The sequence below is a fragment of the Diuraphis noxia genome, unplaced genomic scaffold, assembly GCF_037042655.1.
Source record: "Diuraphis noxia isolate RWA-SAM2 unplaced genomic scaffold, SU_Dnox_SAM2 contig0001, whole genome shotgun sequence".
Taxonomy (NCBI): domain Eukaryota; kingdom Metazoa; phylum Arthropoda; class Insecta; order Hemiptera; family Aphididae; genus Diuraphis; species Diuraphis noxia.
In genome coordinates, this window is record NW_028301711.1 from 13,039,567 (window position 1) to 13,056,288 (window position 16,722).

The 16,722-nt window shown below is 29.0% G+C and overlaps 4 protein-coding genes and 1 pseudogene across 4 annotated transcripts; all 5 read left to right on the forward strand.

The window, feature by feature from the left end:
* The first annotated feature begins 1,944 nt into the window (after window positions 1–1,944).
* LOC149059766 (52 kDa repressor of the inhibitor of the protein kinase-like) lies at window positions 1,945–7,136 on the forward strand (annotated as a pseudogene).
* Window position 7,137: 1 nt separating this feature from the next.
* LOC149059767 (uncharacterized) lies at window positions 7,138–8,109 on the forward strand. Its single transcript, XM_089225990.1, has one exon. The coding sequence runs from the start codon at window positions 7,138–7,140 to the stop codon at window positions 8,107–8,109; it is 972 nt and encodes a 323-aa protein (XP_089082116.1).
* Window positions 8,110–8,518: 409 nt separating this feature from the next.
* On the forward strand, window positions 8,519–9,354 carry LOC149059768 (uncharacterized). The gene is made up of 3 exons (XM_089225994.1): window positions 8,519–8,890; window positions 8,951–9,157; window positions 9,235–9,354. Exons 1-3 carry the CDS (start codon window positions 8,519–8,521, stop codon window positions 9,352–9,354), a joined length of 699 nt encoding a protein of 232 aa, XP_089082120.1.
* A 160-nt stretch (window positions 9,355–9,514) lies between these two features.
* On the forward strand, window positions 9,515–10,012 carry LOC149059769 (uncharacterized). Its single transcript, XM_089216168.1, has 2 exons — window positions 9,515–9,677; window positions 9,731–10,012. The coding sequence occupies exons 1-2, from the start codon at window positions 9,515–9,517 to the stop codon at window positions 10,009–10,011; spliced, it is 444 nt and encodes a 147-aa protein (XP_089072294.1). The 3' UTR covers window position 10,012.
* Window positions 10,013–15,740: 5,728 nt separating this feature from the next.
* On the forward strand, window positions 15,741–16,196 carry LOC149059770 (uncharacterized). The gene is made up of 3 exons (XM_089219453.1): window positions 15,741–15,836; window positions 15,909–15,988; window positions 16,064–16,196. The coding sequence occupies exons 1-3, from the start codon at window positions 15,741–15,743 to the stop codon at window positions 16,194–16,196; spliced, it is 309 nt and encodes a 102-aa protein (XP_089075579.1).
* Window positions 16,197–16,722: the final 526 nt, after the last annotated feature.

Genomic DNA, 16,722 nt, shown 5'->3' on the forward strand with positions numbered 1-16,722 from the left:
CTGGTACTATTATCGACTAAATCAAATATAATTAATTTGTATAAAAAATAATTTTTTTTCACAGAAATACTTTATATTTTGAAAAACTTGACTTGTATTTTGACAATTATGAAGTATGAAATTAGAACTATTACAACTAAAATTGACCGATTGGAAAATGTTATGATCGACCCCCAAAAAAACCAAAATAATTCATAAACAAAAAATAATAATTATATTGTTAAAAGTATTTACGAATTCCCATTAACTAACCTAGAAAAATTAAACATATTTGAAGGGCTGCATCAGAGTTGGGTCCCGAATTTAAAATTGCTATACAAGTTGGGTCCGGGATTCTTATAGGTACTACACTAGTTGGGTCCGGGATTTTAATAGGTACTACACTAGTTGGGTCCGTGATTTTTACAAGTACAACACTAGTTGGGTCCTTATTTTTTTTTTTTTTTGTGAGTACTACATAATATCATTTTCCTTCCCATTTTAACAGACTGATCTATGATCTATTTAGACCAAAGGTATGGTTAAAAATGTTTTTTACAGTTTATTTTTTATTTTTTTTGCCATTAAAAATATAAATTATTAGAATTTTTATTTTTATTTTTTATTTTTGTCTGGGCACAGACACATTTCATACAGGAATATACCAAAAAATGAATAACTAAAAATATGTATGTTGATTAACAATCAATGTCAATGACAATATTTTCGTTTGGATTGTATATTTACCCGGACCCAACTAGTGTAGTACCTATAAAAATCCCGGACCCAACTATATAGTGTAGTACCTGCGATTTAACCCTAGTACTCGGGACCCAACTCGGATGCGCCGATTTGAAGAAAAAATAATGGACAAAGATTTTCGACAAAATTATAAATAAGTAGAAAATAATAAAAAAGTATAAATGATACTAAATAATATATATAATAACATTTACAACAAAATTAATAGTAAATTTAAAAGTATAATTCACGGTAGATATTAGATATACGTAAAAATATAAAAATGTTAGCCCTTCTGGCTCAACAGAATAATACAAAATATACAGCCCTTATGGCGCAATGGAATATAACAATAAATAATAATATAAGTTGTGTACGGCCCATGTGGCACGATAAAATATATAATAATAAGTGTAACGAATATAATAATAATATAAGATAAATAACTCACAGGTTGTCGGTGCACTGCTGGCCAGCCGCTACCTAGCTATATAGTACAAAAATAATACACACGACAACAGAAAAGGTTAGAGAAAATAAGTAACTATTGATGATGCTCGCATGAGTATAATATAAAACTGGCGACTTCACCAATTACAATAATAATAATAATAATAATATATAACGTCGCACCGACAATTTAATACAATAATTTAATTTTTAATACGATTGAGCCCTTCTGGCGCGAACAATTATGATAAAAAAACAATGTTTGACAATATTATGGAAAATAATAAAATAATATTTTTGCACACAACAGTGCTAACGCGACCACGTCAGTGGCGGTTTTACGGGGGGGGGGGGGGGGGGGGGAGCGATAGGTGGATCGCCCCCCCCCCCCTTGGGCCGTGTAAAAACTAAAAATATGAATGAGCAAACAACTTACTAAAAATCGTTTTGGCGATCATTTTATGTCAAAACTGTTTACTGTTTACAAAAATGTTTGCTCCTCTAGAGGGCGACCGTTTCATATAATCTGTGATATCACTGTATCAGGTGATGGTATCCAAAGATAGTCTATGGTGGTATCATAAAACTGGTCAGCAAATCGTTTGCTTTCGTTATCTCTGCGAAAACACTGATATGATTTTGTCGTTTATCGGTTTATCATTAATTGTTAACAAATACCTAACTGTTTTTGAGTTGACGTTGACGTTTAAACGTTTTCATAATATTGTTTTAAAGTTCTAAAATTTGCTCGTGCTCTTTTTTTTTTTTATAAAAATGTCGAAAAATAAAATAACGTCTTATTTTGAAACAAATGCGCCGAAAAAATGTAAAACGAATAACACTGATGATGATTCAAAAAACATTATCATTGAAATGCAGACACAAATATCGGATAGACAAATGCCAACTTCGTCAATCGAAGAACAGTCATCAAGATATCAAGTAAGTTTACCAGATAGTACGGACATAGGAAATTTTATTAATGAAACTGCAGATGATTTTACTAAATCATTAATAGTTAAAAGAAGTAATATCCCTGCATCAAATTTTATTTTTCCTTTTTCAACTCACATAAAAAAAGGGAAAATTAAAAAACGGTACGTGCGTGTCAATCATTTCGAGAAATACTCGTGGTTAGAATACTCGAAGGTTAAACATGGATTGTTTTGTAAAACGTGTGTATTATTTCTGACTTCAAGTCTTGGTGGTATGCATACGACACAACCATTAAAAACATTAGTAACTGAGCCCCTAAACAAGTATGCTAAATTGCTAGGTAAAGCTGGAGCTTTGGATGTGCACAATAATACAATTTATCATAAGAATGCCGCTCAACAAGCAATTGATTTTCTAACCACATACTCGGAACCATCTAAAGAAATAATAAATATATTACATTCGAAAAGAAATGAAGAAATATTAGAAAACAGAGCTCGATTACGGCCAATTATTGATAGTATTATATTTTTGGGGTGACAAAACATACCTCTACGTGGTCATCGAGACGATGGTCGAGAAATGTTTGGTGGACAAAATGAATCTGTGGTAAACAGTGGAAATTTTAAAGAAATCTTGAAATTTAGAGTTGATTCTGGTGATCAGGTGCTTGAAAATCATTTAAGAACATCTCATTCTAGTGCAACGTACATCAGTAATGTCATTCAAATGATTATTGAATGTTGTCGACAGGAAATTTTAGAAGTTATTATGTTAGAAGTAAATGAAGCCAAATATTATAGTGTTATATTTGATGAAACAACAGACATCTCTAATGCTTCCCAAATTACATTAAATATCCGTTACATTTATAATGATAAAGTTCTGGAAAGGTTTATAGGTTTTATAGATTTCCATAAATATATATTTGACAAAGAAAAGGGACATTTGTCAGATATTAACGAGGAAGATGAAAGTGTTAGTAATGAAAAGCATCCTGAGCCGAAAATTACAGGAGAACTTTTAGGAGAAACTGTTATAAATCTATTAAAAGATTTTGGATTCAATTTAGATGCATGTGTTGGTATTGGGACTGATGGATGTTCAGTCATGGTATCCACAGCTCGAGGTACAGTACAACAAATTCAAAAGTATGCAAAAAATGCCATTCACTGCCCATGCTCAAATCATGCTCTAAATTTAAGTATTTCAAAGTCATCTACGGTGCAATATGTTCGTAAGTGCATAGGAGTTATTAAAGAAGTAATTTCATTTTTTCATGTCTCCGCTATACGTAATTTCGTACTTAAAAATAAATTGTCACATCGAGCCACTCTTTCTGGGTTGTGTGAAACCCGTTGGATAGAAAGGCACGATAGTGTTCTACAGATCAAAAATTCCATATTAGAAATAGTAGATGCACTAATTGAAATTTCACAATGGGAAGACAATATTTCTTCAACCAAATCCAACATATTAGTATCTGCTATTTGTAACTGTGATTTTATTTTGTCAATATTTGTATTATCTAGTACATTAAGTGTAACATTTCCTATCAGTAAATTACTGCAAGGAAAAGATGAAGACATTTTCACAGCATCTAAATATATCAAGGACATAATTTTTACTTTTAAAAAATATAGAAGTAACTGCGATCAAGAATTCAATTCAATATTTAGAGAAAGTGAAATTATATTAAAAACACTTAATGTTGAAGTAAAGCTACCAAGACTTTATGGGCGGCAGAAATATAGAAACCACATAACAGATTTAGATAAGCCAGAAGATTACTATCGTATTAATTTATACATTCCACTATTAGACAGTATTTTAGAAGACTTAAATTCCCGTTTTATTAATAAAGAAAATAAAAATCTCTTAGCATTAATGCAATTGGTACCTAGTAATATAGTACAAGTAAAAGATGACACAACACTCAAGACTTCATTAGAAAACATATCTGCAATCATCAAGGAGCAAAACTTATTTAAACATTATTTACAGATGGATGCCATTCAATCCGAACTTAACATTTGGTACTTCATGTGGTGCAGGCACAAATTAGAAGGTACTAGATGTTACATATTTTTTCTATTTGTTGGCTACATTACTATTAACTGAAAAATGTTAGGTATGTGAAAAACTATTTTGATTTTGCTTTCAGGTAAAGATATACATAAAAATGTTTTGGAATCTCTATCTGAATGTGATAAAACTGTATTTCCTACTATTAAAACTATTTTTGCCATTATATGTACATTGCCCATCAGTGTAGCATCAGCTGAACGCAGTTTTTCGACTCTAAAAATGTATAACATTTTAAGTAATTAAGAATTTAAAATAATTAAATACATTAAATATTTTTAGGCATTATGTTTGAGCTTTATTAAACATAATTATTAATTTATTTGTATTAATAAAGTTGAACAATTAATTATAAATTAGTCATTGCATGTTTTACAATTCAAATATATTGCTTTTTGCTTATTGATTGTTGCTTTGCTTATTTCTTTAGAGTTAAAACATGGTTAAGATCTAGAATGGGAAATAATAGACTTAGTGGTTTGGTGCTTTTGCATGTGCATAGAGACATCAAAGTAAATACAGATGCTATTATTGAAAGATTTGCCAAGCAAAAGAATCGTAAAAGAACGTTTATTTTGTAAAAATATTTTATTATGTTCTGTAAGTCTAAATTTATAATTATATAAATATATTTAATAAATTATAAATTATATTAAATTAATATATTAATATATTTAATTTATAATTTATTTATAATATATTTATTTTATTTAAGCAATTTGTTTGAATAATATAAAATATGTTTAATATGTTTGAAGTTTGACTGTTCATTAAGTTTGAATAAAAAATAATTTTTGTTTTAATTTTTTTATTGATATCTATATTTTTATCTTATGCCATTGTGGTAGAAAGTTTACTTATTATTATTTCTCATGTATCAACTATCAAGCAATAGGGAAAAATGTATGTAAATTGTAAGTATATGCAAAATATTTACGCCCCCCCCCCCTTGTGGCTTCTCAAGAACCGCCACTGGACCACGTTTGATACGAGATAAAAAGTCGGCCGTGTTAATAATATCCGCGTAGCCGGTGCGGCGCACAGTGGTATAAAAGACGATTTTAGGCGGCCAAAAGTATTATTTTTAAAACTAAAAAATTATTGTTTTTTTTTATCAATAATTTATCTTTACAATATTCTGTGGTTAAATATAAAATTTCAAATTAATTAATTAACATACACCCGACTTATAGTACTGTTTGTATAAAATATATACATTTTTTGATTGACATTTTATAACTTTCACATATTTCATATTATTTTATTCTCTCACTTAAAACGATAAACAATATTTTTTTTTTTTATGTAGTTATTATGTTGTCTTAAATGCTATAATAACAGATTTTTTATTTTTTTATATTATTTTTTTTTTTTTTTGGTATTTGCTTTTTATTGTGTTGAAATATTGAGTATTTTAATGGTTTTTTAACTTCGGCGTAATGGTACTTAAATTTACGCACTTTTACCAATTATTCACTATATACATATTGTATAGAAAATTGATAGCTATTTAGAAGTATAAACATTTTTTGCATTCAGTTGCAACAGTAATTTACAAAAATGGATTTCTTTAAATAAATATGATATACTATTGTAAAAACCATGATTTTGGTACTTTATTAACTTTTAACGTATAAATGTAACAAAAGGTATACAATCAATACAATCAAATAATTTATTACTGACGGTTGTAAAGATAAGATATGAACACCATTATAAAATATTGCACTAGTGAAAAATTTGTTCAATTAATTATTTTCACAGGCTCATATTACCTATCGACTGTTGGTAAGACAAGTGCGCTATTTACTTTAAATCGTTATTTTTTTTTGTTTATAATACGTCTTTGTTTTTAAATTTAAAAATTATTCATTTTGAAGCATGGATAATCAAATAATTGGTAAGTATCTTCTATTTACGTTTATATTTATTTAATTAGGATTATAATTTTTCGTTTTAATTACGTCTTATTTACTGATGTTTCGGTACCTAGTTAGGTACTATCACTTGATATTTTTCGTTATTATCTACACAAAAAATGTACGTATAGATATTTTTTTTCAGTTAATTCTATCTCTCGAAATGCAAATAATATACTATATTATCGCGATTTGATTGAAGTTATATTTCAAAAAGGATTTATGCAATGTATAACTAGTATTGGATGTAGAACATTTTTATATGAATTTATTCAAGCTACATATTTAAATATTTTAAACTGTTCTAGTTCGTATAAAGAATTGTTAGAAAAAGAAATTTTGAAATTTAGTTTGACAACTTCTAGGAAGTGGTCTAAAGTTAATAGAAATTATAAGAAATTTACAAAAACTAACACCGAATGGCTTAACACTAAATTCAAAATGCCTTCGAATAAAAAATCAAATTTCTCTATTCCTGGTCGACCAGTTATTCCATTTGCATTGTGTTCTAAAAGAACACAGAGACAAAAAATAAAAATAGCAATTTCAAATTCAAATATGAACTCGCCGGAAATTTTATGCGCTGCAAAAAATAAAATGGTTTTGTCTGGCCAAAGAACTGCTGCTCACTTATTTGAGGAAACGCAAGCATCTCCAAGTAGAGCTAAAAAAATTAAAACTAAATATAATTATTCGAACTATCCAATTCCCTATACAGCCGATGAAGCTTTAGCGTTTATTATAGATAATAAACTCACGAAAGACCCTATTCATCACGAAGGAATTCGTCTCTCGATCGGCGCTTTCAGAACAAGCCCCACAGAAAGCATATTATGTTACGCAGGAGAAATACCCCTTCAACTCATAAGAGACAAAACCACTCTTCTACACTGTATCAAAAGGAAAACCACTCCCAACCACATAGGCCATATACCTCTCCTCAAAAACCACAACCCAGACATCAATCACAAAGTCAAAAAAAAAACTTACAACAATACAAGATATCTACTCCAACTTATGCAATAAAATGAATATACACACCTCCGTCGAAGAAAAAATTACCTTTCAAAAAAACCCTCCCTGGCTATGGAACATAAAATTATCAACAGACTTACTCACACTCTGTAAACATGAGATAAGCCACCAAATTATAACATCTCACTTTCACGAAATTATCCAATCTCGTTTCCCTAATCACTCTCTAATCTACACGGATGCCTCAAAGTCTGAAAACGGAGTCGGCTTCGCAGTTGTTCATAATCAAACGACCATTAAACACATGCTTCCCACAATAACAAACATATTCACCGCCGAAAACTATGCAATACTCGAAGTAATCAAACTAGCGAATTCGCTTCAAACAAATAACTTTTTGATTATCAGCGATTCCCTCAGCGTCCTAACAGCACTAAAAAACCCATGGCCTAGAAGCGAAATAACTCAAATTACCCAATCTGAACTAATCAACACCCAGAAAACCTTCGAATTTATGTGGGTACCCTCCCATGTAGGAATAAAAGGTAATGAAATGGCCGATGAAGCAGCCTCCCTTGCCTCAAATATTCTACACAACAGCACCATCGACAAAATATCATCCTATGATATTTTTACATCCGTCAAAAATAAAATCCTTTTGTCATGGCAACACCATTGGGACTCCATTCCGCCTTCCAACAAACTTAAACACATAAAATGCTCTGTGAAACAGTGGTCTACACCTCCGGACCTCAACCGACGTCAAAATATTGCCATCACTCGTATTAGAATCGGCCACACCTTTCTCACACACTCCTTCCTCATCAGCAAAGATCAACCCCCTATATGCAACACATGCCAAACCCGTATCACCATAAGACACATTTTTGAAGAATGCCCAGTACACGAACCAACCCGCACTCTTCTCAACCTACCACTCAACATCAAAGAAGCTCTAAATGAAGAAAACACTTTAAAAACTATCGAATTCATCATCAAAGACAACCTTATCAACAAAATATAGTTTTCAATATAAATCAAATTGTAAATCTATTTAAACAAATATTGTAATTTTCAATATTGTAATTTACTTTTCCTTTTTTTTTTCTTTTTTGTCTTGTTAAACTTAAACTTAAATGTTGGCTAATAACCTTTGTAGTTGAAGCCTGTAAATCTTAAATAAAAAAAAAAAAAAAAAACTCACGAAACAACAGTACATAAATATTCGTCTGGGTTCAAAAAAAAGAAATTGTAATATATACCCAGCGTATGAAAATATAATTATAGCTAAAACAAACTGTTATCCTAATAATATGGACATAGGGGAATCAAGTTGCAAAATACCACTTCAAGATCTATTAGATCACACTACTAATAGAATATTTCAAGTACCAGAAGTATGTAAAATTAGTTTAAATTCGACAAAACTTGAAATGTTGTATAAATGGGGGTGTGATGGCAGTAGTGGTCAGTCTCAATATAGGCAAAATTTTAATGATGATTCTTTGATAACTGATGAAACAATGTTTATGTTTTCAATTGTGCCGCTAGAACTTCGATCTCATTCTGAAGTTAATGATGTCGAAAATAATTATGAAGTTATTTGGACTAATCCTTCTCCGTCATCCACTAAATTTTGTCGTCCAATCAAATATATATTTAAAAAAGAAACTATCGAGAGTACTAAAGAAGAAGTTAAAGATATTGAAACACAAATACTTAAGCTTGTAAACACAGATGTAATTTTTAACGAATCAATCGTTCATGTCAAACATACTCTCATATTTTCAATGGTCGATGGAAAGGTACGTATGTATTAGTAAAATTTAACTCCAAAATTATGATTATAATTAAATTTACTTTAGGTTTGCAATTCTATGACTAGAACATCTAGCCAAACGTGTTACATTTGTGGGTGTAAGCCAAAACGTTTTAATGACATCGATAGCGTTAAAAACATGCCAAATAAAACTGAAAATTATAGATTTGGATTATCTACTCTACACGCGTGGGTACGGTTTTTTGAATATTGTTTACATTTGGCATATCGTTTAGAGTTCAAAACTTGGCAGGTAAACAACTTAAATATTAAAATTATTTTCATAATTAAGTTAAATTAATATTTATATATATTATTAAAATTGTACAGGTCAGAGCTATCAACAAAAAAGCATTTAATGATAGAAAACAATTAATACAAAATAAAATTCGATCTGAACTGGGACTTTTAGTCGACGTGGTATTACAAGGTAAACACAACTATATATAATATATATATTTATACTAACGATTTTTTTAAAAACTCAGGACATGGCACTACAAATGATGGTAATACAGCACGAAAATTTTTTAGAAACGCTGAAATATCTGCAAATTGTACAGGCTTAAATGTGGAATTGATCCAGCAATGTGGAAATATTTTATCAGCTATGGCCAGCGGAATGACAATTAATATAGATTACTTTGAAGAGTATTGTTTAAAAACAGCAAAGATGTTTGTCACGTTATATCCATGGTACTACATGCCCGCGAGTGTGCATAAAGTGTTATTACACGGTGCAGATGTTATAAGATTTGCACCACTTCCTATTGGTAATATTCATTTAAGAGTAAGTTTTATAAAAAATTAATATTATACATTTTAGGTAAACTATCTGAAGAAGCGCAGGAGAGTCGAAACAAAGACTACAAACAATACAGAGAGCATAATACTCGTAAAAACTCTAGGCTAAATACAAACGAGGATTTGTTACATATATTGTTGATTTCGTCAGACCCGTATATTTCGTCCATTCGAAATGTGTCAAAACAATATGAACATGAGTTATCAGATGATGTGAAAAAATTATTGATAATACCAGAAGCAGATGAAGACGAAGAAAGTGACATAAATCAATCTTTTTCAGAAATCACGCTGACTGATTAATCAGTGATTTATCTCGGAAGATTATATTATACACAATTATTTAAATTTGATGGTTAATTTAGTTCATTACTTTTTTTATTTCTTAAAATGTATACCTATATTTATAGCAAAAACATTTAATTTAACATTAAAAGTTGATTAAGTACTAAAATCATGGTTTTTACAATAGTAGGTATATCATATTTATTTAAAGAAATCCATTTTTGTAAATTACTGTTGCAACTGAATGCAAAAAATGTTTATACTTCTAAATAGCTATCAATTTTCTATACAATATGTATATAGTGAATAATTGGTAAAAGTGCGTAAATTTAAGTACCATTACGCCGAAGTTAAAAAACCATTAAAATACTCAATATTTCAACACAATAAAAAGCAAATACCAAAAAAAAAAAAAAATAATATAAAAAAATAAAAAATCTGTTATTATAGCATTTAAGACAACATAATAACTACATAAAAAAAAAAAATATTGTTTATCGTTTTAAGTGAGAGAATAAAATAATATGAAATATGTGAAAGTTATAAAATGTCAATCAAAAAATGTATATATTTTATACAAACAGTACTATAAGTCGGGTGTATGTTAATTAATTAATTTGAAATTTTATATTTAACCACAGAATATTGTAAAGATAAATTATTGATAAAAAAAAACAATAATTTTTTAGTTTTAAAAATAATACTTTTGGCCGCCTAAAATCGTCTTTTATACCACTGTGCGGCGGCATACGATAACGGGAATACCTATCTACATATTATATAATTCACACGGGACAGAAATAAGAACATACAAAAATAAAACAATAATTACAACGGTGATTATGTGTGTGTGTGTGCATTCTCCGTGCCCGATATATTAATTTAAATGATATTGCTCGTAAATTACGTTGCGGCTGCAACAACTATAATAATATATATTAGAAATACATATTATAATATAATATAATTCATACACTTGATTTTCTTTTCATTTATTTATTATAATAAACGTAAAACGGATTTTTAAAATACAGCATAAAGAAATACAATGGTTCATTAATTAAACTTATTTTATTTTAATTGAGATTCACCTATTGTAAATATCACAATATACACTGTATTATATTGTAGTATGTTGTATTCGTTTAACATAACATATAATTAATATGATATTAATATTATGATCACTTTTTTCTAGAACATTTTTGGTTCGACTAGAACGTACAACAGTTTCAGATATGACCCATCAAATTATGTTAAAAGAGTTTCTGAATAATTTGCTAAGCAAATTCTCATATAGCGGACAAAAAAAGAAAATGATTTTCTCTACTCTTAATTCATGCGCTTTTAAATTAGGTAATTATTATTTTTTCAACTAATTATATTTTGAGCTTAAATTATTTAAAAATTAAAAGATGGAAATTTCATATTATATCATTATATTATAAGAAAATATTGTGTTCCATTATAAAATGATATTACAATACAATATGTCAATATGGTTGTAATGTGCTTATAGGTTATTTAAGTTCTAGTAGTTTTCATTAAAAATAATTCTAAGTCAAATGTTTTCTAATATTTTATTTTAAATTTTAGGAATGTTTGTATAACCACTATTATACTTCCTCCCCCTCTCATTATTTCTTCATAATTGTATTAACCATAGAGTAAAGAATATTATTTATTAAGTATTAACTTAAATATACCTGCATATTGAACTGTATTATATTGTATACTTTTATAATATATAAAATAAATAAGTATTTACATTTTACGCTTGTGTTTCAGAAACCATAAGAACTGTAGAAATGCATAAAAACTATATTGATCAAGAGATATTGAAACCAATGACATTTTTTACTGCAAATGCCGATTTCGAGAAGAAAAAAAAACTAAACAAAAACATTAATTTAATTCCTTAATTTGTATCTTAAAATTCATCGGTGTAATAATTTATTTTTACCTACCTAAACAGTTGTTATTATAAATATTTTTTTGTATTCAAATCTACTAAGAATTTTTTTTTGTGATACACAAATCAGGATAGTATTTATTATTTATATTCTATAACTAAATTATATTAGCATTTCTATTACTTAATAATTATATAATATAATATACTGTTTTATATAAATGTTAAAATAAATATTATTTAGTATGCCAACCCAACTGCATGTTTTTGTTTCAATATTTTTTATTTAAATCTTCCCAGAAGCCTGTTATTATCACAGCCTGTTAGCCATTGTGTTTTCACTACAAAAATGCATAGGTATATTGTATTCTAACCAAATGTGTCTTACAAATTGAGTGTTTGGGCCAGTAATGGATCTGAAGATCTTTTGAGGAGAGGGCGAATTGGTATCATAGATTGTTAGGTATACTAACAGTCGTAACTGAATACACATTTCCGATTTTCATATTTAAAAAAATACCTTTTTTTTTGTATCATTTATTTATAAGTTTAAAGTTATAGTTATGACTTACGAATTTAATATTCATTTTCTCTTACGGTGCTATAATTCAAGTAAAAAAAAAGCCCTAGAGAGCGGTAATCGCCACGTCACCCCTCCCCCCTCATATCCACCACTGGCGTGGGCACCCTTACAACTGCAACCAAAAATAAAATAAATTGAAAATATTGTCAACATAATTGTATTACATTTTAAAAATATCAAAGGAATATATTTTGAAAACATCTGTTTAGAAATATTTTAAATATAATTTAAAAAATATATTGAAAACCATTGCAAAATGTTTTGATGACCATTTTTTCCAGCCAAAAAACGTTTTTAAAACACATACAAAATATTAGTTGATTAAACGATGTCTCTAAAAATTAATTTACTTTTCAAAAGATATTTCAAAATATTTAGAAAACATAATTTTGCATGAATGAACAGCTTGAGGCAATCGAAATAGCACAATTCACCAATGAATATGTTGTCACAGCTAGGGTCGACACCAACGCGCACTCGACTAAATGGCTCTGCTCTGCCATGAATGAGAGAGGTCGACTCGACATTACGGAAGCGCAATATAGACAGGGAAAAGACGAGCTCTTGGAAAAGTGGCAGGGAAGATACGACGTTTATTATATAAAACATTAATGTTATTGTAACCTAATCATTGTAAATGCGATACACACATACATATATATATAGTACCTATATACATTATATTATAAAATGTAAACCATTATTGAATGTAAAACTGAAAAGCTATGACACTGTAAAACATATAGAATTTAAAATTGTAAACAAGTTGTAACTTGTAGATGTGAAAATGTAAAGTAACCATTGTTAATATTTATGAATTTCTGTCTTGAGGACAGAAACACTTTTTTTTTAGGGGGGAGGTGCTATGTACTAACGGATGTCCGGCTATGCGCTAAACACACATATACACGCATGTGTACACAAATGTCCCTGGGGCATATGATTTTACCAACAGGTAAAAGGTTCCAGATAGCTGGAAACAATTGAGATTTCGTATCGCAGATAGCAGGATGTGAATCGAACGGTCCGGCCGTGGGAGCGTATCATGAGATACAGCATCCTGGAGATATGCACGGACGCATTTGAACGATTCAACCGTGGGCATATATTTATCTTGTCGGTAGGAGAGGAAACGCAGAGAGTAGGACTATATAGGAGAGCCCTGAATAGCAGACTTGAGCCACCAGTCAGTGCAAGCACCTTCACGCTAGTCACCATTCCAAATTAATCATTTGAATTAAGAATATTTTCAATTAAATCATTCTTGTATTAGTAATAGTGTTTTATTCCCATCGCAAGCAAATAAATACATAATAATTAATTACAAGTCAAGTTGTTATACTTATTTCACCCAAACCATCTACCTCAACACAAGTCGTTCGTCATCCTGTACGCTGGGACGCTACAGTATTAAGTATTATTGAGTGAATTTATTAAGGCCGGAATTACAAGTCCTCGTTGTGGAAAAATATATTGAGAGAATTATTGAGTGATTTTCAAGCGAATTTGGAATTAAATAAATTTAAAATTTTTTGATTTAGAAATACAATTAACAATAGGTTTTAAGATAATGTATGCATATTATAAAATTAATTTTGCGTTTTGAATGAATATGATGAAACAATTTAATGAAGAAAGAAATTAAAAATTTAGAACTTTAGGAATCAGAAAGTAAAGTAGTATAACGGAGGAAGTAAAAGAATTTAAGGAAATCGAAACACGAATTAATTAATAAAGCAGTAGACGTTAAAAACAACGGAGTAATTATTACAAATTATAAAGACAACGATAATTTAAAACTTATCGAAAGCGAAGTATTAGTTGATTTAAGTACAGAAGAAGGTTATTAGTATTCAGTAAATTTAGATAGAGAGAAATATTTAAAGACGTTGAGGGAAAAATATTTATTAAACTAAGTATAAGACCAATTTTAGTAAACGAAACTGAATTAAGGCAAATAGGAACTCGTACTAAGCAGGGCTTAGTACATACTCAACTAGAACCATACAAGCGTAATACTAAAAAAAATAATAATTTATGGATTTTGCATTGATTGTGTGTTTTCTTCTTAATGGACATTCAATACAGACTGTTTCTTTTACAGTAGAACATTTTTTCAATTTCTTCTTGTTAATTATAGTAACCATCAAAAGCACATAACGAAAATACTGGGTGTTTTTGTACAGTCATATAATTAGGACATAACATATTTTTGCAAACATCCAATTCTTTATATGATGGCAATTTGTTGAATAGTTTTGTTGCTGTAGACTTTAATGTTCCTTTATGGGATATTATTATCAATTAGTTATATATTACCTGGGGATCGGCAACTGGCAGACCACGGTCCTAATCCGGACCGCGGAATGCAAAACTCTGGACCCTGGGACCCTGGACATTGTACTTCATTATGTTATTTACTGTAATAGTTTTATTCTTAAGGGTGGCGGACAGTTATTTTAGCCAAAACATCCAATTTTTATTCCATCATACTGATCGATGTAGTAATGCGATAATAATGTTTTAAACTGATTTGAATTTGTTATTATGTCTTTTTGAGATCGGTCAGTTTATTTTCCCCAATTTCACCCCCCTAACAGCTAAAAATTTGGTTTGAATATTTAGAAATTTCGGCATTTTCAAACGTTGATTATTCGGAATATAAATCAGAAATCATAAAATGTGAACTGACCGATCTCAAGTAGACATTATAACGAATTCAAATCAATTATAAAAAGTATTATCGCATTACTACATCGATCAATATGATGGAATAAAAATACATAGTTTTAGTAAAAAAAAAAACACACGTTCTGGATCGTTCATGCGCGTGACAGTACGGCAGTGACTTGTACCGCGCGTGCCGCGTGCGGAAGAGTTCCTCCGCCACTACCGTTCCTTCACCTATATCGCATGCCGCGGTCTGCGATAGATAGATTATAAATCGTAATTATATACTATTCTAGGTATTACAACGGTACAATTTATAATAAGATATTTAATATGTTGCGTATATTGATAATTTGGTATGAATGAAATATAATATAATAATATAACATGAATATATGAAATATTGTTCATTTGAGCTTCGCCTCACGTCGTCAGTTCGTTACTACACTTGGACTTGGTATACCTATCAGTATATGTATTTTTTCGCTAGTGTAAAATAGTAAGATTTTTACGCACTTTTTTATTTAATTATATTTTGTTTTTATAAAACGTGATTTGTTTTATTTAAAATAATTTGGTAAAATGGGAAATAAAAAACAAAAACTATTCAAAGTGAAAAAAAATAGAGGAAATATTTCATCACTTTTAAATTGGCAAACTCATCGCCTACAAAAAACAGTAAGTGAACTTACTTAAATGTTTGTTTCATTACCAATTTCATTTTTGATTTTTGCTTTAATTATTTCGTAGGATAACACCGAAAGTTTGACTATTTCAATTGAAGATCAAAATAACGAGTATATACATATAGAACAAAGTAGTATTGAATTGTTCGTAATATATTTTATTTTTTTTTTACATTTACACGTTTTGGGCTACTGATGCAATTTTTTTTCGTTATTTAGAATAAATACCGATGATGTAGAAATGGGTTGCAATATATTATCTCCGTCGATATCAAATATTAATCACAATATATTTGATTCGAAGTATAAATTGCTTGTGACAAATACAAACGAAAATAAACAAGTACAGTAAGTAAATAATCTATTTATACAGAAGATAAAATTTGTCCCAGTGCAATATTGTATGTTAGACAAATTATTTTAATTATTTTAGTTAGATTTTTTGATGCAAAAGTGAATATCCTTGGTAAAGTAAACATTTTCGAATAGTTTTCAAAAAAATCGAGAAAAATGAAAAAAAAAGTGACAGAAAAACAGAAAATTTTTCACGCAAAACCAGTTTTCGACCAAATTGATTTTTTTGTATGGTTGTAATTCAAAAACTGCAATCACTATAAATACTTGCAGTTTTCACCAAATGTTTATATAATCGTTATCTATATACTGTTTAATTTTCAAAAAATTTTGAATTTTTTTGAGTTATTTATAGACCACTGAAATTTTCGATTTTTATGAGAATTTTTTTTTTGAAGTATCGGTAAAAAAATGTTGGATGACCAGAAAAACTTGAAAATTTAATACTAGGTTCTTTATGAGTTGTTCGTATTGTAGCTAAAAAAAATTAAATATCGTTTCAAAATAGAATATAATATGACAGT

Excerpts from the sequence above, each read along its gene's own strand:
- LOC149059767 (XM_089225990.1), top strand. The coding sequence starts at position 7,138 with ATGAATATACACACCTCCGTCGAAGAAAAAATTACCTTTCAAAAAAAC.
- LOC149059768 (XM_089225994.1), top strand. The coding sequence starts at position 8,519 with ATGTTGTATAAATGGGGGTGTGATGGCAGTAGTGGTCAGTCTCAATAT. Across the intron at positions 8,891-8,950 it reads TTTCAATGGTCGATGGAAAG|GTTTGCAATTCTATGACTAG; the intron begins GTACGTATGTAT and ends AATTTACTTTAG. Across the intron at positions 9,158-9,234 it reads TAGAGTTCAAAACTTGGCAG|GTCAGAGCTATCAACAAAAA; the intron begins GTAAACAACTTA and ends AAAATTGTACAG.
- LOC149059769 (XM_089216168.1), top strand. The coding sequence starts at position 9,515 with ATGGCCAGCGGAATGACAATTAATATAGATTACTTTGAAGAGTATTGT. Across the intron at positions 9,678-9,730 it reads ATTTGCACCACTTCCTATTG|GTAAACTATCTGAAGAAGCG; the intron begins GTAATATTCATT and ends TATACATTTTAG.
- LOC149059770 (XM_089219453.1), top strand. The coding sequence starts at position 15,741 with ATGGGAAATAAAAAACAAAAACTATTCAAAGTGAAAAAAAATAGAGGA. Across the intron at positions 15,837-15,908 it reads CTCATCGCCTACAAAAAACA|GATAACACCGAAAGTTTGAC; the intron begins GTAAGTGAACTT and ends ATTATTTCGTAG. Across the intron at positions 15,989-16,063 it reads GAACAAAGTAGTATTGAATT|AATAAATACCGATGATGTAG; the intron begins GTTCGTAATATA and ends TTCGTTATTTAG.